The sequence below is a fragment of the Calidris pugnax genome, unplaced genomic scaffold, assembly GCF_001431845.1.
Source record: "Calidris pugnax isolate Ruff unplaced genomic scaffold, ASM143184v1 scaffold103, whole genome shotgun sequence".
Taxonomy (NCBI): domain Eukaryota; kingdom Metazoa; phylum Chordata; class Aves; order Charadriiformes; family Scolopacidae; genus Calidris; species Calidris pugnax.
In genome coordinates, this window is record NW_015090990.1 from 17,783,254 (window position 1) to 17,800,945 (window position 17,692).

General features: G+C 34.3%; 1 protein-coding gene across 1 annotated transcript in view; it reads left to right on the forward strand.

Annotated features, from left to right (window-relative positions):
* Positions 1 to 17,692, forward strand: part of DNAH7 (dynein, axonemal, heavy chain 7) — a 118,825-nt gene that overhangs the window by 68,553 nt on the left and 32,580 nt on the right. The window contains exons 40-48 of the mRNA XM_014954155.1: positions 1,847 to 1,973; positions 2,800 to 3,019; positions 3,979 to 4,851; positions 5,694 to 5,923; positions 6,903 to 7,233; positions 10,631 to 10,977; positions 12,277 to 12,457; positions 13,741 to 13,926; positions 15,977 to 16,140. Coding sequence (XP_014809641.1) covers positions 1,847 to 1,973; positions 2,800 to 3,019; positions 3,979 to 4,851; positions 5,694 to 5,923; positions 6,903 to 7,233; positions 10,631 to 10,977; positions 12,277 to 12,457; positions 13,741 to 13,926; positions 15,977 to 16,140 — 2,659 coding nt within the window. The remainder of the gene's footprint in view (positions 1 to 1,846; positions 1,974 to 2,799; positions 3,020 to 3,978; positions 4,852 to 5,693; positions 5,924 to 6,902; positions 7,234 to 10,630; positions 10,978 to 12,276; positions 12,458 to 13,740; positions 13,927 to 15,976; positions 16,141 to 17,692) is intronic.

The following is a 17,692-nucleotide window of genomic DNA, read 5'->3' on the forward strand; positions in this document are numbered from 1 at the left end:
TTCCTGGACTTTTCTCCTTTGTTTTGTAGAGTTGTTTGTACACACAAATGTGCCAGGGAGCCTTCTGTGCTGGTAACAATTTTATGTTTGTGATGGTGATGCACGCCAATGAAATAGGGGTCTACTGCTATTTCACCTACCTGTTTTCCTAAAGAAGCAAAACTACTTCTTGCAATCGTTTTAAATTAAAGGGAGTGTTCATCCACAGTTCAAAGCACTTGGTCTAAGTATCAGTCTGTGGAATAACTGAGCAGAAGGAGACTGTGAAAGAATGTTAAAAGTTTCCATCTTCATTTTCCCTAAAGCTTAGGTGAAGTTATGACTTAATTGCACAGGTTGTTTTTTCGGTTGGGTGGGTGTTTTGGTTTGTGGGGGTTTTTTTAGGTTTATGTGTGTGGGTTTTTAACATCAGAAATAGACAAATCTTGGAGGTGCTTTTTCTTTAAAGCATCCCTTCATGCTATGATCCTGTTCTAGGGTGATAGTGTAGAAATGACTTTCAACTACTCTGAAATTGAGTCAAATTTTCCTTTTCTGGGAGAAGCTCGTAGCCAATTTTGTTTCAGTACATTTCTAGTTGAATGGTGAAAAATGAACTGATCAAAATGTACAAGTTGTAGTCCTAAATATTTCTGTCAAATATCACAATTCAGCTTTAGGCTGAAGAATTTGTTTTAGTATCTTTTTACAGGAAGCTACTTCCAGAACTCACAAGATTATATTCTCCTTTCTAGCCCGTGGGTTGTTTTTTTTTTTGTCCCTTCTAATAAGAAATGAATATCTGATCTCTACATGTATACAGTGCTGTTGAAGTGAATACAAAGCTATTTCAAGAACATTTAAAATTATTTTTTTAAAGTTAGGTTTAAAATTTATATTGGGATTATCTTTGTGTAAAATTCATATTTATATCCCAATAACTTGTGCAATTTTGCCATCAGTGCACACATAAACTTCAAGAAGCATCATAAACTGTTGCGTCTGAAAGACAACCTTAGTTGGGGTAGATGGCAGTAGAATGAATAACTGGTTTATTTAGCACAAAATACTGAGATTGCTCAGCAGATACTAGTAATGCATGCATAGTAAGCTATAGACAATGGCTAGCTCTGCTTGCAGTCTCAGGTGGATGAATATGAGACAGCTCCAGGCCAGGTGTCTTTAAATTTCATTAGTGCAGGGTCATGCCTAAGCTACATAGTCAAGTTTTAAAACAACTTACCATGATAATTTGGTTGCCTTTAGCTATGCTCTTGATGTTAGGGATGGTAGATTTACCACTTTCCAGCTATTTTTTTCTGATTTGCTGTTACAAGAAGGTTGAATACACTGTGCAGCAGCTTAACCCTGAATTCCAAACAGAAGGAGGAAGTATCCAATAAATATATGGTTTACATTTCCTATTTCCATATATAGCTTCATTATTCAAATCACAATCTAATAATAAAAATTACTAAATAGAATTGGGATAAAATTGAAATTGAATAAATTATACAGCATTACTTATAGAGGTATCTTTCATTGGGATGCTTTGAAAACCAAAACATAGATTTTGAGTTTATGATGAAAGTTTTCTTTTATAACAGAAGCATAAATAAAATAGTGTCAAATCTATCTATAACTTGATGATTTCAGTCTGTATTTTACAGACTATTGGTTACAGGAGAACATATTGACACTAAAGTATGTATGGCTTTCATTAGGTTTATGACAAGGTGTGGTACTTTTCAGTCTGAGCCTGCTGGCTGAACCAAAGATGAATATTAGAAAAAAAAATGCTAGGAATTTATGGATTTATTTTAATTTTTTTCTGTTAATTCTAGTATTAATGCTTTCTAATATTTAGGTGGTGGTCGAAACCCAGTAACAGCACGATTCTTGCGACACTTCAATACAGTTACTATTAATGAGTTTGATGATGAATCCATGTACACAATATTTTCTAGAATCTTAGACTGGCATCTAACAGTATGGTAAGTGACCTCTATGTTTTGGGAAAAATCAAAGTCAGTGTTTAAATTATGGTGCTAGGAAGTCTCTAATATATGTTTGTAGGACACTACCCTTGAAAAGAAATTATAATCTTTTATATCCTGTGCCTTTTGAGTTCTTCGTTATTCCCTAGAAGTAGGGCTTAGCTTAAAATACTCCAGTGATAAAGTTCTTGTTCTGAAGTCTTGAACAGAGGTTTAGATTAGCTGAGGCTAATTCAGTTAGTTGAGATATTTCAGTAATACAGTATTCGTTGATGTATAATAAATAAGCATACAATTTGGCTAGTTGTTATTCAAAGAATAGAACTGGAAACTGCTCTTAAATTTCCTGTGCTTTGAGAGGGTTTACTCTTTGTTTGGCCTTTTACCACTGCATAATTTTTAATTCCAATATTAGAAATGGACTTCAACTTTATTGTCTACCCATTGTAAAAGCTAAGCTCCAAAAGATGCTCCCTCTGAGGGAGAGACGTCCCAAAAGACAGCAAGGGCTATTTGACCTGACTTCCCTCTTGCTGTTGTTAAAAAACAAGGGGGGAAAGGATGTAATTAGCTGTCTAACATAGCTGTGTTTGTCAGTATGTTCCACAGTTACTAGATTTGATTTGTGGACTTAACGTTAATCCAGTGAGAAAACTAAGGTTTGTAAAACTGCCTGTGAGGAAGTATGATCATAGAATTTAAAAACTGGCATGAACTTATAAGTAAATCGGTGTACATATACAATTTTATTTATTAATTCACAAGCTAATATGATGGGATTATGCAAATAATTCTGTTCTTACCACCTTTTATAACTTGTCAGTTATAGATTTCCATCACAATATGTAGAACTGACTCCACAAATTATTAATGGCACCATGCATATATATAAAGAAGCTATGAAGAATCTGCTTCCTACCCCAGCCAAATCTCACTATTTGTTCAATCTCCGTGACTTTTCACGTGTTATTCAAGGTGTTTGCCTGTCAAGGCCTGAAACAACAGAATCTGCAGAAATGATAAAACGTCTCTGGGTTCATGAGGTAAATCACCTAATACTAAGAAATTATTATAACTAAGAAAAAGATGTGGATTTATGTATTAATCTTTTTGTAATGCCATGTTCTGTTGGCTAATAGCTGTGAATTGAGAAAGAAATTTTGTAAACTGTATGGGCAGAGGAAATCAGACTTTTTCAAAGTATGAATCATATCTTAGTAGACAAGTTGATTGTTGATACCTTCACTTCTGTGTGATTATGTAGTCTCTGTTTGCTGTTTTGTATGCCTGCACAGTCTTTCTATTTCTTCTCTCCTTCCTCCAAAAAACCCAAATCGTCAATAATAGGAACAGCAAGTAGCCCAGGGTTACTGGAAATTTTGAGTGATTTAAAGTTTGTTCCCTAGTTGTTTTTTTTTTTAATTATTTTTAACTGTTGGGCTTCCTTTAGAAAAAATTCTTAGTCCCTCGTCTTTCCCCGAAGCAGGATCACTTAAGCAAAGGAACAACAGTAACTCTTGAACTATTTTTTCTAAAAATTTCTTACAGTTTTCTAAGGATGAAGGATGTTTAGACTTCCAGGCAATGTGTTTGTGTTCTTCACTATCTTTTGCATTAAAAACATTTTCTAAGATCCAATTGTAGTCTCATTTTTAGAAATACAAACCCATAACTTTTCCTATCTAGGTGTTGTGGAAAGACCAACATGTTCCCTTCCTTTTTGCAGCAGCCTTTTATGCACTTATATAAAAACATTTACATATATGTGTGTGTGCGTGTATGTGTATTTCTGTATGAATCTTCACATTAATTCAGAAGTAATATTACTGGGCTCAACTATTCAAATTAATTTGAAATATCTATTTTGGCTTTTTCTATGTAGTGATGTTTAAGATTGTTAACATTTTGAAGCTTTTTCAGAATTGTATTTGGTTTACCTTGTTTAAAAGAAGTATAAATTCAAGAGCAGAAGCAACTAAAAAATTACATTTTTATTCCACAGGTACTTAGAGTATATTATGATCGCTTGGTGGATAATCCTGATCGGGCTTGGCTTGTTGGATTTATCCAAGAAGTAGTGAAAAATGACTTACTTGAAGACTTCCATGAACTTTTCCAAAATCTGGACTTCAACAATGATGGCAGAGTGGAAGAAGATGACTTACGTAGTTTAATGTTTTGTGATTTTTATGACCCTAAGAGAGACGATACTACATACAGGGAGATTAGTGATGTGGATCAATTGAGATTAATTGTCGAGAGTCACCTTGAAGAGTTTAATAACATGAGCAAAAAGCCAATGCAGCTTGTCTTGTTCCGATTTGCTATAGAACATATTTGTAGGATTTCCCGTATTCTGAAACAGCCTCGCAGCCATGCCCTCCTTGTTGGTGTGGGAGGCAGTGGTCGACAATCTCTTACTCGATTAGCAGCCCATATGGCTGAATACAATCTTTTTCAGGTTGAAATAACTAAAAGCTATGGTATTAATGAGTGGCATAAAGACTTAAAAGTCATACTAAGACAATCTACTGAAGGAGAAATGCAGGGAGTTTTCTTGTTCACAGATACACAGATTAAAAAGGAGTCATTCTTAGAAGATATTAACAATTTACTAAATGCAGGTGAAGTGCCAAACCTCTTTGCAGTAGATGAGAAACAAGAAATTTGTGAACAAATGCGCCAAATTGATCGCGAACGGGACAGGACAAAGCAGACAGATGGCAGCCCTATTGCTCTTTTTAACATGTTTGTTGATCGCTGTCGAGATCAGCTTCATATAGTACTGGCAATGAGTCCCATTGGAGATGCTTTCCGTAATCGCCTTCGTAAATTTCCAGCTCTTGTCAACTGCTGCACGCTAGACTGGTTTCAGGTAAACCCAAAACTTCTCTTGGGCTTGTTATTCAAATGGAAATGCAATGGAAACATGACTTCAACCCTTTTTGTAGCAAGTAATTATCTTTGGTCAAGTTAGGAGTGAAAAATTTGTTGAATTTTCTTAGTGTCATATTTAAAATTGTTTAGACCATTAGGACCGTTCTGACTGTAAAAAAGGCCAGTATAGGCTGGATGCAAAATCAACAAGAAAATGACTGCCTGATTGTGGTATAAGAGTATAACTGAATGACCATAGTACTGCAGACATTATAGATTTCAATATGTAGTATTTTTTTTCTATTATCAAGACTACCAGAATCTACAGTGTCAGTCTGAAACTGTGGAAAAATGCAGACAACTTTTGATGCAGAATGCCATATTTTTCCCTGCTACTCTGCAATAAAACTGTATTCTATCTGACTGTTACGCACAAAAGACCTTAGAATATTTAAGATGTAGAATTTAATCATATAAAGAATCTCAGGAACTTCCACTTTGTTAAGTTTTAAAATGTAGTACTGTATCTTTAAAGGTTATTTTGAAGAGGAAGAGCAGAGACAGTTACACATGCATATGGACATACTGAAAATGAAAAATTTTCCTTTTACTAAGAGTATTTCTGCTGGGTGAAATAAGACAGTGGGCTTGAACTGAATCTCAAAGTGGTTTGGTTCCTTCTAGTTCTGTTATTGTCCTATTTAGTGATCTTTTTATCATAAATTCATTTCTCTGTGCCTCAGTCTATGAAATGGGGTAAAGATACTTTTTTTTAAAATGGTTTGAGATTTATGAGTGTGAAGTATTCAATAAGAGAAAAGTATTTATTCTTTGTTTTAGACATGGCCTGAAGATGCACTAGAAGCTGTTGCCTCTCGCTTCTTGGAAGATGTTGAAATGTCAGAAGAAGTGCGAAGTGGTTGTATTGATATGTGTAAACTCTTTCATACGTCTACTATTGTTTTATCTGACTTGTTCCATGCAGAACTTCAAAGGCACAACTATGTTACACCTACCTCATACTTGGAATTGATATCCACTTTTAAAAGTCTACTTGAAAAGAAACGCACGTAAGAATTTATAATGTGACCTTTTCTACAGGAACCCAAGTTCACCAAAAATACTATTTTCTGTCTCTTATAGCTACTCTGAACAAAACAAATGAATTGGTTTCAGTTAATTTAAATTGACAGAATGGAAGATGGATAAAATGTACTCTTAGGACATGTTCTTGTCCAATGTCTCTATTGGACAAAAGGTCTGACTTGACTCTTGCATTATACCACTTCTGATATTCCTGGTGATGTTGCTATATGTTGATTATGCAGCCTGCTTATTCTGTGTTTCTCTGGAGGTTGCGGGGAAGATAATATCTGGGAAACCACCTTCCAAGTTTGCTAGGTGCTTGCTAGCAGAGTTCAGCTGCGCTGTTCCTTGCAGAAAGGACCTCTGTATGCATGTGCACATTAATTCTATTTGCATGGCTGGTGAGGGAAAGTTCCTTTTTCTTCTCATTCATAAGACACTACTGTAACAATTAAGACAAGTGCTTGCAGCAAGAAATTCCAGGAATAAAGGAATACAATTTTGAATGTAGTGGTCCAGTGCCTCTGGAATTTCTTGATTCTGATGCTGTTGGCTGTCCCCAGAACCATTCACGTTCTGCTGCTAAAATTATTTTCCTGATTGTATTAATTCTTTTTCAACCTCACCTCAACTAATGATTTTCATGAGCGTATCCCCATCTCTTCTTTCTCCTTATCTGTTACTACTGTGCCATGTTGATTTTGTAGCAGAAGGCAAAAGCTTAACAATAACTTATTTGCCTATAGATGATCACTTATTTATCTGTATCCCAATCTCTGAGTATACATGATAGAATAGTTAGAGTATGGCCCAAGTAATCTTTGTTATGTTTACTATTTGTGAGCAAATAAGATTAGCAGAGCATTTGATTATTCAGAGTATTAAGAAACTTGCGAAATGGATCCCAATGAATGAAGTGATCAAGTACTGATAAAATATCCATATCTATCTATTTATTTTCAGTAAGGTGATGAAAATTAAAAGAAGATATGAAGTTGGCTTGGAGAAACTGGACTCTGCTGCATCTCAGGTAGCCCTGATGCAGACTGAGCTGGAGGCTCTGCAACCTCAGTTACGGGAAGCCAGCAAGCAGGTTGATGAAATGATGGTTGTTATTCAGAAAGAATCTTTGGAAGTAGCCAAAACTGAAGAAATTGTGAAAGCTGATGAAGCAGTGGCAAATGAGCAGGCTATGGCTGCAAAAGCCATCAAAGATGAATGTGATGCTGACTTAGCACAAGCCATGCCTGTTTTGGAAAGTGCTCTGGCTGCCCTTGACACTCTTACTCCACAGGTATGGCCATCGATGCATATTTATGCACTGGAAAGGTATTCAGATATACAAAAGCATGGAGCATCCGCCTTTTCAGATTTTACATTATGCTTACAGTTTTATAATTTAGAAAATTCTTCAAATCTTTCAGTTTTAACAAGCAAAATGTTACTCTGTCTTTATTTTCTAGTGAAAAACCTATAAGGATGATTTTTTATGGAATACAGGATCAAATATTATTCTAGACATTTCAAAATTCATAGCTATGAAAAATATTTTGACTCAGCAATTGAGAAGTTAGAAAATGTATGTTTTTAACTTTCTTATTCAGAACCTGCCAGCCCGTCATCTGATATTTTTATATCCAGTCTTTTAGCGTCTAGAAATTGAGTTGGAAATTCTATGTCTATGCATGTTAAGGGACCACTCTTCATGAAAGTATGACAGTGGAGGAGGTTCCCTTTGCCTGGATAATGTTTTGCTCATGGTGGGATGAAAGGAGATTTCCCAAGTTGTATGAGTGAGGATGGACTATGTGCTCTGGCTATTGTTGCTGAAAACAAGATTTTCAGAAACTTTCAATGAAACCTCCTTAGATAACAAACTGTCTGCTTTCTATCAACAGCTATTGGTGGGCATCAAAAGTTTTAGATTCTAGCATTGTCAAGTCATTGGCATGCGTAGTGAAAATAGTAGATGGCTACTTAGTCACTTCAAGGTAATTGAATTATACTTGTGAATAACAAGAGTAGAACAAGGCTTTGAAGGCTAATGAAGTAATACTTCAGCTGCTGTCAATGCATAGTGTATCCAAGTGGGGAGTATTATAGTACAAGAGGAAAAAGAAACAGAACTTATAAAGGAAAAAAATTCCAGTTTTTTTCCTCAAATTATAGTTAAATAGCATGATGAACACACACACACAAATCTGTGTGTAGGCGAGCTTAGAGTACCTGTACAGGACTCTTGTCTTTGATTCACCCTTCACCCTAGCCACCACTGATGGAAAGCAGAGCAGGACATGTGTTATAAACTGCTCATAAATCCATGTACATAAATGTGCAGAGTAAGTGCTTTAATTGGAGAAACAGACATATACATAATTCAGTACTGCTGAAATGAGTACCTGCAGTCAAAGGAACTGTGTTTCTCAGGTGGCTCATTGCTCAGCAAGGATTAGAAGTAGTATAGCAATTTTAAGTATTATTTTGCTGTTGACATCTAAGTTTTGTAGCAATATACATGAAGACACTGAAATTTAGATCTAGGAATGGACCTCTCTTCCACATGTAATCTGTTCCACTTTACACGTTTATCATTAAGAAGATTTTCCTGGTGTTTACCGTTAATCTTACTCATTACAACTTAACCTTGTTTTCTGTCCTGCTCCCTGTGGACATGGTTCTTTAACTTTTACACCATTTTTTTAGCTGTAGTTTTGCTGAATGCTGTGTGGAGGAGGATCATTGACATATATATTTTGTCTTTCATGCTAACAGCTGTGTCATTTCCTGAAAATCACTATTACCTAATCATTGCTTTCCCTTGCCTTTTTTTTTGCCTTTTTTTTTTTAGTAGATCTACTATACTTTTGCATTTCTTCAAGTTATCAAGATAATTTTTTCCTGTTATCTACTCTAATGTATTTGCATTTCCTCTCAGTTTACTATCAGTTGTAAATTTAATAAACTCTCTCTTTTCTATCATTCATTTCAGTAATGAAAATAGCGTGTAGGTCCGGACCTTTGTGACCTTGGTCAAATCTTTGTTGTGTTTTGACAGTGTTATTAATTGTGCTAGTTACTTACAGCATTTAAATGTCTCTACATTTAGAGATATCAGATGCAAGACGTGTTAACATTTTTACTCTATATGTCCTTTACTCTTATTCACCCTTTTCACTAAGTACCTAGCCAGCACTTTTTTTACTTTTCTATTACTGTAGTTATAGAATTTTTTGTTGTTATACTTCATATTGCTTTTAATTGCAGCTAAGTTTGAGTTTAGCCTTTAAAATAGTCCTCTACTCTGCTTACAACCCTTGGTTGTATAAAGTTAATTCGTTTGTGCTTCATTTTGTTTCCTGGAATGGCTGGCTAACTTTGATTGTTCTTCCTCTCAAAGAACTTCCTTCCCTGAATATCCCATCGGCCAGTTTTCTGACTGCCTCATTGAAATGCCCTGGCTTTATTTACCTGCTCGTTTCCCTCTCCTGAACACTTGTGTGGTTGCAAGTTTTGCTTGGTTGTGTATTTTTGTTTTGTTTTTAAATAGCTTGTAGTATCAGGAACCATAGTTCACAGTTTAAAGGAAATAATTTTCCTTTTTTTTCCATCCAATTTTTTCTGGATCCAATTTTTTTGCTTTTTTGTGGCACAAATGAACATTCCCAGAACTCAAAAAGATTTCTTTCTATCCAAGTTGCAAAGGTTTTAGACCTCAAATAAACCATGTGCAAGCTCTCAAAATCTAACACTAATTGGCAAAATAAACATGAGAATCTAGAAATCCTTAAATTTATTGGAGTATGTCTTCTCTGAGAAAAGCTCTTAGAATATTTGTATTTCCATGTAGAGTTATTCTTTGGGAAGAGCAAAAGGGATTTTTTCCCGTAACTCTTTGGTTTCCAAACTTCTTGCTTAATTATTTGTACATATATGTGTAAAGTCTTTAATTCTTTTTTATTATTATTCTATATTTGCCATTAAAACTTTGTTTATTCGTTGCCTGCTATTTCTTATAATGTCAGTACCTCGTACCCAATTATTTTCTTCCTTTTAGCTGCCTCTTCCCTCATTCAGCTCACTCTGGGAGTTTAATAACTGACCAGAATACTAATTGATTTATTTTCTGTACTTGGAGATCTTTAGTTCCGGGTTGAAGGCTGCTTTTACCTTGTTATCTTAAATCTACTAATTCACTGCTGATGCAGTCCTGTAAGCTTGGAAGTAGTGTATTAGAGCCTGAACTGAAGTATAACACCGGAACATCTGAACTCCACAACTGAGGTGCAATGCACTGTACTGAATTTGGAGCAGAAAAAGTACAATTAAAAATTAATTAGAGATAAGAAATGTTTGTCTCTTCTAAACTGGTTGTTGATTAGATTTCAGATATTTTTCTTTATATGTCAGTATTAGTTTAACCTGCATAGCACCTTAAAGAAAGAACTAGAAAGAATGGAGAAAAATGAAATAAAATTTTTGCAAAAAAGAAAATGAGACTTATACGTATGAACTATGCAGGCTTGTGCTAGGAATTCGGGATTATAGTGTATTTAAAATTATCAAGTGTGAGAATAGCAAATGTATATGGAAAAATACTATTTGACATTAAAAGGATTACAATTTCTATTCTAATAGAAGAATTAATCCACCTAAGTTTGGAGTTCTTAAGGTGTTGTTTTTATTATTTTCAGGATATTACAGTGGTTAAGTCCATGAAGAGTCCTCCTTCCGGTGTCAAGCTTGTAATGGAAGCTATATGCATCCTTAAAGGTGTCAAAGCAGATAAGATTCCAGATCCAACAGGTTCTGGAAAAAAAATTGAGGATTTCTGGGGTCCTGCTAAGAGACTTCTGGGTGACATAAGATTTCTTCAGTCTCTTCATGAGTATGACAAGGATAACATTCCCCCAGCTTACATGGCTATCATAAGAAAACAGTATCTTACAAATCCTGAGTTTGTACCAGACAAGATCCGAAACGCTTCCACGGCAGCAGAGGGTTTGTGCAAATGGGTCATAGCCATGGAGTTTTATGATACGTAAGTATGTATAAAAACTAAAAATACCCACCAAAAAAGTTCAAAATAAATTTGATTAAAGAAATCAGTTTAACATCAAAAGAGATGTGAAATTACTTCTTTCTTGTGGGAAACTTGTGAAAACAAGCGGTCGTAAAGATTGATTCATGTAAGGTACCTGATGTTAAAGTTTAAAGCCTGATTTTCAGTTCTGAATTTTTGTAAAAGGGCATGGGAGCAACAATATGTTTAGTTAGCAAATAAAGTTAACTTCCTTTTAGAGTGTTGCACAAAACGGAGGCATTATTGAAGTGTCTTCGGAAGTTTCTGACAATCATATCAAGCCCAAAGGATATTTTTGTCATTGTATTTGATGCATGGAAAAGGTGTGTTTATTTTTTATGATATTTCCTAAGTTGAAACATCTGGAACTCACATTTAACAGTAAATCAGCACTGGACAACTAAGGTCAAGTTGCACTTTGAAAGTTGAGTCATAGTAAGTAGTGCATGCCTTCATTTGAGAGGATATATTGTTACTTGACTAAAAGATCAGTGAATGCATACTTGGTAGAGTCCTCAATTTGAGAACAACTTTTAGCATTACAAATACCAATTATTAGAGAAAAAATTAACTAAAAAGATGGACTTTAAAGGAGATCTGCATGTAACTTAGACCAGTAGAAGAGGGGATTAATTGATTATGAGGCTAATATCTGTGAAATACTGTTTCAGTTGAGCATAGGGGCATTCTAGTGTATTTTCTTGCTTGTTGCTTTTGGAAAGATAGACAATATGTTTTCAGTTATATGTTGCTTACAATATTCTCCTCACAAAAATATCTGTGTAAAGGATCGAAATCCTCAAAACTAGAAAATAGATCCTGGGATGTGAAAAGCTGATAATTTTTTTTTATTATTTTATGTACACCGTTGGCTGTATGTGTGTGTACAATGTCTCTGACTGTTACTTAATATATATGATTATCTGCATGTTTCTAATGGGACAAATCCATGATGGATTCTAAATTGTGATCAAATGAGACAGTTTGGAAGCATAACCCTTTTTGCTTTTAATAGTTGCCTATTATTACAGAAAAATCTGCAGAAAATCATAAATCAGTCAGTATGGGCACAGAAACAATTGATGAAGTAAAAAACCGTTGTCTTCAGATATCATCAAATGATGAAATGCAATATTGCATGAGCTACTGAGTTGCTAAGTTTTTCCTTCGTCTTTCCTGTGTTCATTTTTTTAAATAGTAACGCTGGAATGAGGATGTATCTTTCAGATGTTTAACTTATTCTTTGACTTTATTTAGAGTGACAAAAAATGTTGCACCCAAAAAGCTAAAGTTGAGTCTAGCTGAAGGAGAATTAGAGATTGCTATGGAAGGTCTGAGAAAGAAACAAGCAGACCTGAAGGAGGTTCAAGATAAATTGGCTGTACTCCAACAGACACTGGAATCCAAGAAGCAGGAGAAGACTGACTTAGAAAATCAGGTATATGATGCAAAAGATGAAGTATTGTTCTACTAATATCCAGAAAAATTATTTAAAATTTGTTGCTTTGTCAATTTTTTTTTTTCCTTTTTATTGCCAGTATGTCAAACAAGCTGTACTTCTAGATAACCATTTCTTTATTTTGGTGTAATGGTCTTGAAGTTATAAATGGGCAAAGCATGGGGAATAAATGCTTTAAAGTAATAGAAAATGCAGATGTTATGAACTTACCAACTGATATCTCTCTCCTACATCCTCAGTCTTATCTCATTTCTTGTGAGGGATAAAGTTTCAATAATTGTACTAAGATTTTGATTATTAACTTGCAAGTCAGCACATTTAAAGTATGGAAAGTTTATTTATGCCTCCTGTGCTAATGCAATTTGGAGAATGGTTTGTTTTTTTTTTAAACTCTGTTCCTGACTGCTAAATGGCTGTTACTTGTGCAGAAATAGGCAACATTTATAAGACGGTATTATTTTTTTTTAAGTTTTGCAGCACATCATCTTGAACTTTTAAAAAAAATATAATATCAAATTGGAAGTGGAGTCCTAATTCCTGTATGTAGTTAACTCATCTGATTTTGTGTTTCTTTTGCATCCTGATTCAGTTTGGAAGTAGAGAGGAAGGATAAACTACACAAGCAGTTTAATTACTGTGGTATAAATTGGCTGCTATGGTTACCAGAAGAGAAAATTGATTGTAACATAAAGTTGGCATAATTTTCCTCCTATCCCATGGCTGAAATGTGTCTCTACTAGATAGTAAACAAGTCTAACAGAGCTGGATTAAATTCCTGTCATATCTTTTTTTTTTTTAAGTTATAATCATGCCTGGAAAGATGGCTTAGTTATAAACTGACAACAGAAATGCAGATTTTGTACTCATAAGGATGGTTTTTTGCAGGAAAGAACATACCTACTTTTATGACACAGTGATCTCCTTAAAGTGTTTTTGTTTCTTTTATGACATGTATATGATTTCCCTGACTATTTGTATTTTCCATATCGCATGCAGAGCTATTATGAATTGCATGTTTTATACTGGTCGTCTTCCTTTATTTGGATGAAAATGTAATGGAATAGACTTTACTGTGCTGGTACCGAGATTGCTTTTGCTCTTTAAACATTTCCGTTATAATAAGAAGGTATTTTCTTTCTATTTGATGAAATTACTTAAGAAAACATCTGCACAGGAAAATAATTCTTGAATGCTTTTAATATTTGTAAAATGTTTTTAAAGTGATCATGTAATACAATCAGCTTTTTTTTTATTATTCTGAGGTTGACTTATGCAACAAAAAACTACAGCGAGCAGAACAACTGCTTGGTGGCCTTGGGGGTGAGAAAACTCGCTGGCATGAGACTGCTTTGGAGCTGGGAAGGCAGTACATCAATTTGACTGGAGATATACTTATTTCATCAGGAATTGTAGCTTACCTAGGAGCCTTTACATCCAGCTACAGACAAGTAATACATATAGTGATTTTGTCCCCATGTATTGTAATAATCTAAATTTTATTAACTTTTCGTGTAATATAAAGTTTATATTTATAAATTATGTTTTAATATAATTCATAAGTGGAACTGAAACTGGATTGCAGTATTATGTGTTTCGCTTATAGAGCTCTTCAGGAAATTCTTCCTTCATTGTGCTGTACAGTACTTATTGCTGGGTGAAGCATAGAGTCTTTTGGTTGCTTTTCTAGAGCAATTGCTAGTGACTTTATACCTCATGGTTCTGGTTACTCCTATTCCATTCAATGGCTAAATTCTCCTTTAGTTAAAAGAAAGCAGAATTGGGTTCTATTTCAGCAGCAGCCCAATTAAGCAAGTTCTGAAAGTGGAGTAATTCTGTACAGGAAGAGACAAAAGATACAGTAGCTCAATAATATAGCAGTTTTGTGCCTCTAACTCTTAGTGAAATAAACAGAAATCCTGAATACAAAAAGATTTTGACATGGCAGCTGATGTTAGATATAATAATTTTTGGATGTCAACATTAGCCTGACATTGAAAATTTTTGAACACCAAAACCTGCCACTGAATTCAGCTGAAGTAATTAAAGTCCATTTCATTTGAAAATCAAGTCCAGAGTATCAAAAATTGTGAAAAATTGAGAGAGAGGGAGAAAATCAATGCATCTCATTTGAACAAAGAATTGGATATAATCCTTATTTCCAGTTTTCCTTCAATGCACTTTCTTTGTCCATTTTTCTTCAGAAAATTTGTGCTGTTCTTTCAAGCTATTGTTTTCTTCATAATGTCAATTTTGTGATGTTAGTATTTTAAAACTTTATAGAGTTTATGGTGTGAGTATTTATAGCAGAAGTACATAGTCAACAACTTTTACAATTCCAAAATACGTAATTTTGAGAAAGGATTATCTTTCAGCTTAAAACCTGCATTGTGTCTGGGTAGGTAGAAGTACTTTTGGTGAAACATCTTAAGGGGTGCTGAACTATATTCCAAGCAAGTGTAGATACAGGTGCAGTTGATGTGCATGATTGTTCACTAAAAATGAATACATAGTGTTTTCATCTGAAAAGTTTAGTGGAATCTCATTCTCTCTGACTGCATAGTTTCTTTCTCTGTGCAGCAGTAGGTATAGATTCCTGGTTGCTTTTTCTTACTCTCATGATTGTGCAGACACAATCTGGTATCTCTTTCAGAAATTGGAAAGCATAATCACTTTTGTGCAGTTCTTCATTTCATTTACTGCTATGGGTTGTTTTGTTCCCCTGCAGTTCTCATAAGAGAAAAAGTTACAATATCTTTTGGAATATCAATTCTGTTTTATGCAAATTGATGACTCCTCCATTCACCACCTCTGTGAAAGTGTCAAGCCCTTAGACCAATTCATTTCATGCTGCTTGAGGCTTCACCAGCTATTTTTTAGTTTAGAATACCACAGCATACTTCTTTGACCTTATACATAGTTTCATAAAAGATTGTGCCTTTCATATGATCTTGCTATTTCTACAAATTTTCCTTCTTTAGAAGCATTCTTCCTAGTGGAATACTCTTTTCGGCTTACATATTTAAAGGTGTGTGTCTTATTATGCACTATACAAACATTTATAGTTTACACAACTGTAGTGAGTTAGATGAGACAGAGAATAGTGAAAAGCAACTCTAAATGACTGTTAAGTTTGGTTAAGTTCTGACAAGTAGTCATTAAGTGTATCCTCAGACTTAAAAAATGAAGATTTTTATTATTGTTTTAAGTTAGAATATATGCACTTGTTCTACAGTTACAGTATAGAAGTTTATTGGTGAAATGCTAAATAAAAATCATACCAAGTCTCTGACCAAATAAATTTATATTTCATCTATAGAAATCGTATACAAAGGCATTTTTAGACATTTTATACAGAAGCATGAGTTTACTTCTGTTTGAAGATATAGTGATCTCGTATGTAGCAATTGTGGGAAATGGGTTGAAAAACACATTTTTTTTTTAATAGTGTAAAAATATGAATAGACAGAACTTTAGTTAATGTTTGTTTTTGTTTTCTAGATGCAAACTAAAGAGTGGGCATTGCTGTGTAAAACCAAAGACATTCCTTGTTCTGATGATTTTTCCTTAACAAATACCCTGGGAGAACCTGTGGAAATCAGAGCTTGGAATATTGCTGGACTACCTTCTGACTCATTTTCTATTGATAATGGCATCATTATCTCGTAAGTGAAAATTATATATATATATATATGAAATTAGTAATTTTAATTAAATAGCTTCTTTCAACCTGCTTTTCAGTTATTATTTTTATAGACAGTTTTCTACTGTATATCCAGTTTAACAACCAGAATTATAAAATGATTATAATGTTTAAATTTATAAGAAATAGTAGTAATATTTTTTAACTTCATAATGTAAGGTTCTTAAATCTGTGGATTTTTTATTTTATTCTTTTTTTTACCAACATGCTGCACACTGGATTCAGTTTAAGACATCCTAAAACACTTCAGGAATAGAATTTTGAATGCTATTTTATAGCATTCAAAAGTATTATAATCAGTAGATATGGAAGTAATTCTCCTTTAAAAACCTCAAGCTCTTTAATTTTAAAGAAATATGCTGGCATCAAGTGCTAGCAAGAGGTATTTCTGCAGAGCTACTAAAGGTTATTTTGCTAATCTTTCTATGAGGGTCACACACTTTACCCCTAAGATGGCACTGGAAATGCTATAGACAATGTCTCGATTACCTATCTATAAACAGTTTCCTAGTTTGTTGTCAACTGGTAGGAAATATTAACATCCAGGCTTGTAACGTATTTAGTGTGTAAAGCCCTGACATTTTGGAAATGTTGTTTTGTATACTGAAGAGATGGATCTTTATTTTGCCAGGGTACAGTAACAAAACAACAAAAAAAGGCACATGTATATCTTCTACTGAAGGCAGTAAGGGAGGTGCAAAAAGTTAGAATGGAGAGAATTTCTAGTCTCCTTTCTTGCAGACGATGACCCCTACCAGCTCTTGCCAGTTTCTTCCTCTGTTTCTTGCCTTTTATTCTATGTTCTGCTAAACTGCTTCAACAAGAAAAGGTGAGACAGGCCTTTCCTGCAATAACCTCTGTTTTCAGAAGGAGGTCCTTTCACATCATGTCAAGCCATTGGGAGTTAGATATGGATCTTCCTCATCCATGTGATAGTTTTAGATATTGGATGGAAGTTGAAAAGGTGTATCTGTACTGACAATTCGGAGTCTGTTTTCTTTAGAGTCTCATTCCCCTAACTGTTAATATTTCATACAGACTAGTCCTTCCTAGGATACCTGCTGGAGCAGAACAACCTGGCATATTCCTAGAGAAAAGCTAAGAGAGCTTTGGTTTTTGGGTTAGTGTAGGGATCTCTTTAGGAGGTGCTATGAATGGGGCGCCACAAAGTTGTCTTTGCACCCAGTCCAGTCCTCAAAGAACTTTTTAAAACAATTTATTAAAATGTAAATTACATCTTTGGATTGCTGGAATTCACTAAACACTATTTATAGTTGAAAGCTTGAAACTTGCAATTGTAGCTTTCTGTTGCAATGTGGTTAGTATGACGATAGTCTTATCAGAAGTTGAGGAAAGTTCTGATAAGGAAAGAAGGATTTATTTTTCATTTTGAAATCCCCCTTTTGTTTTTAGATTTTCCCTTTTGTAATTAGGTTAAGCTACATCCAAATAAAATACTTTGACTTTATCCAATGATACAGTTTGATCTAAAACATTTTTGAAAATTCTGCATA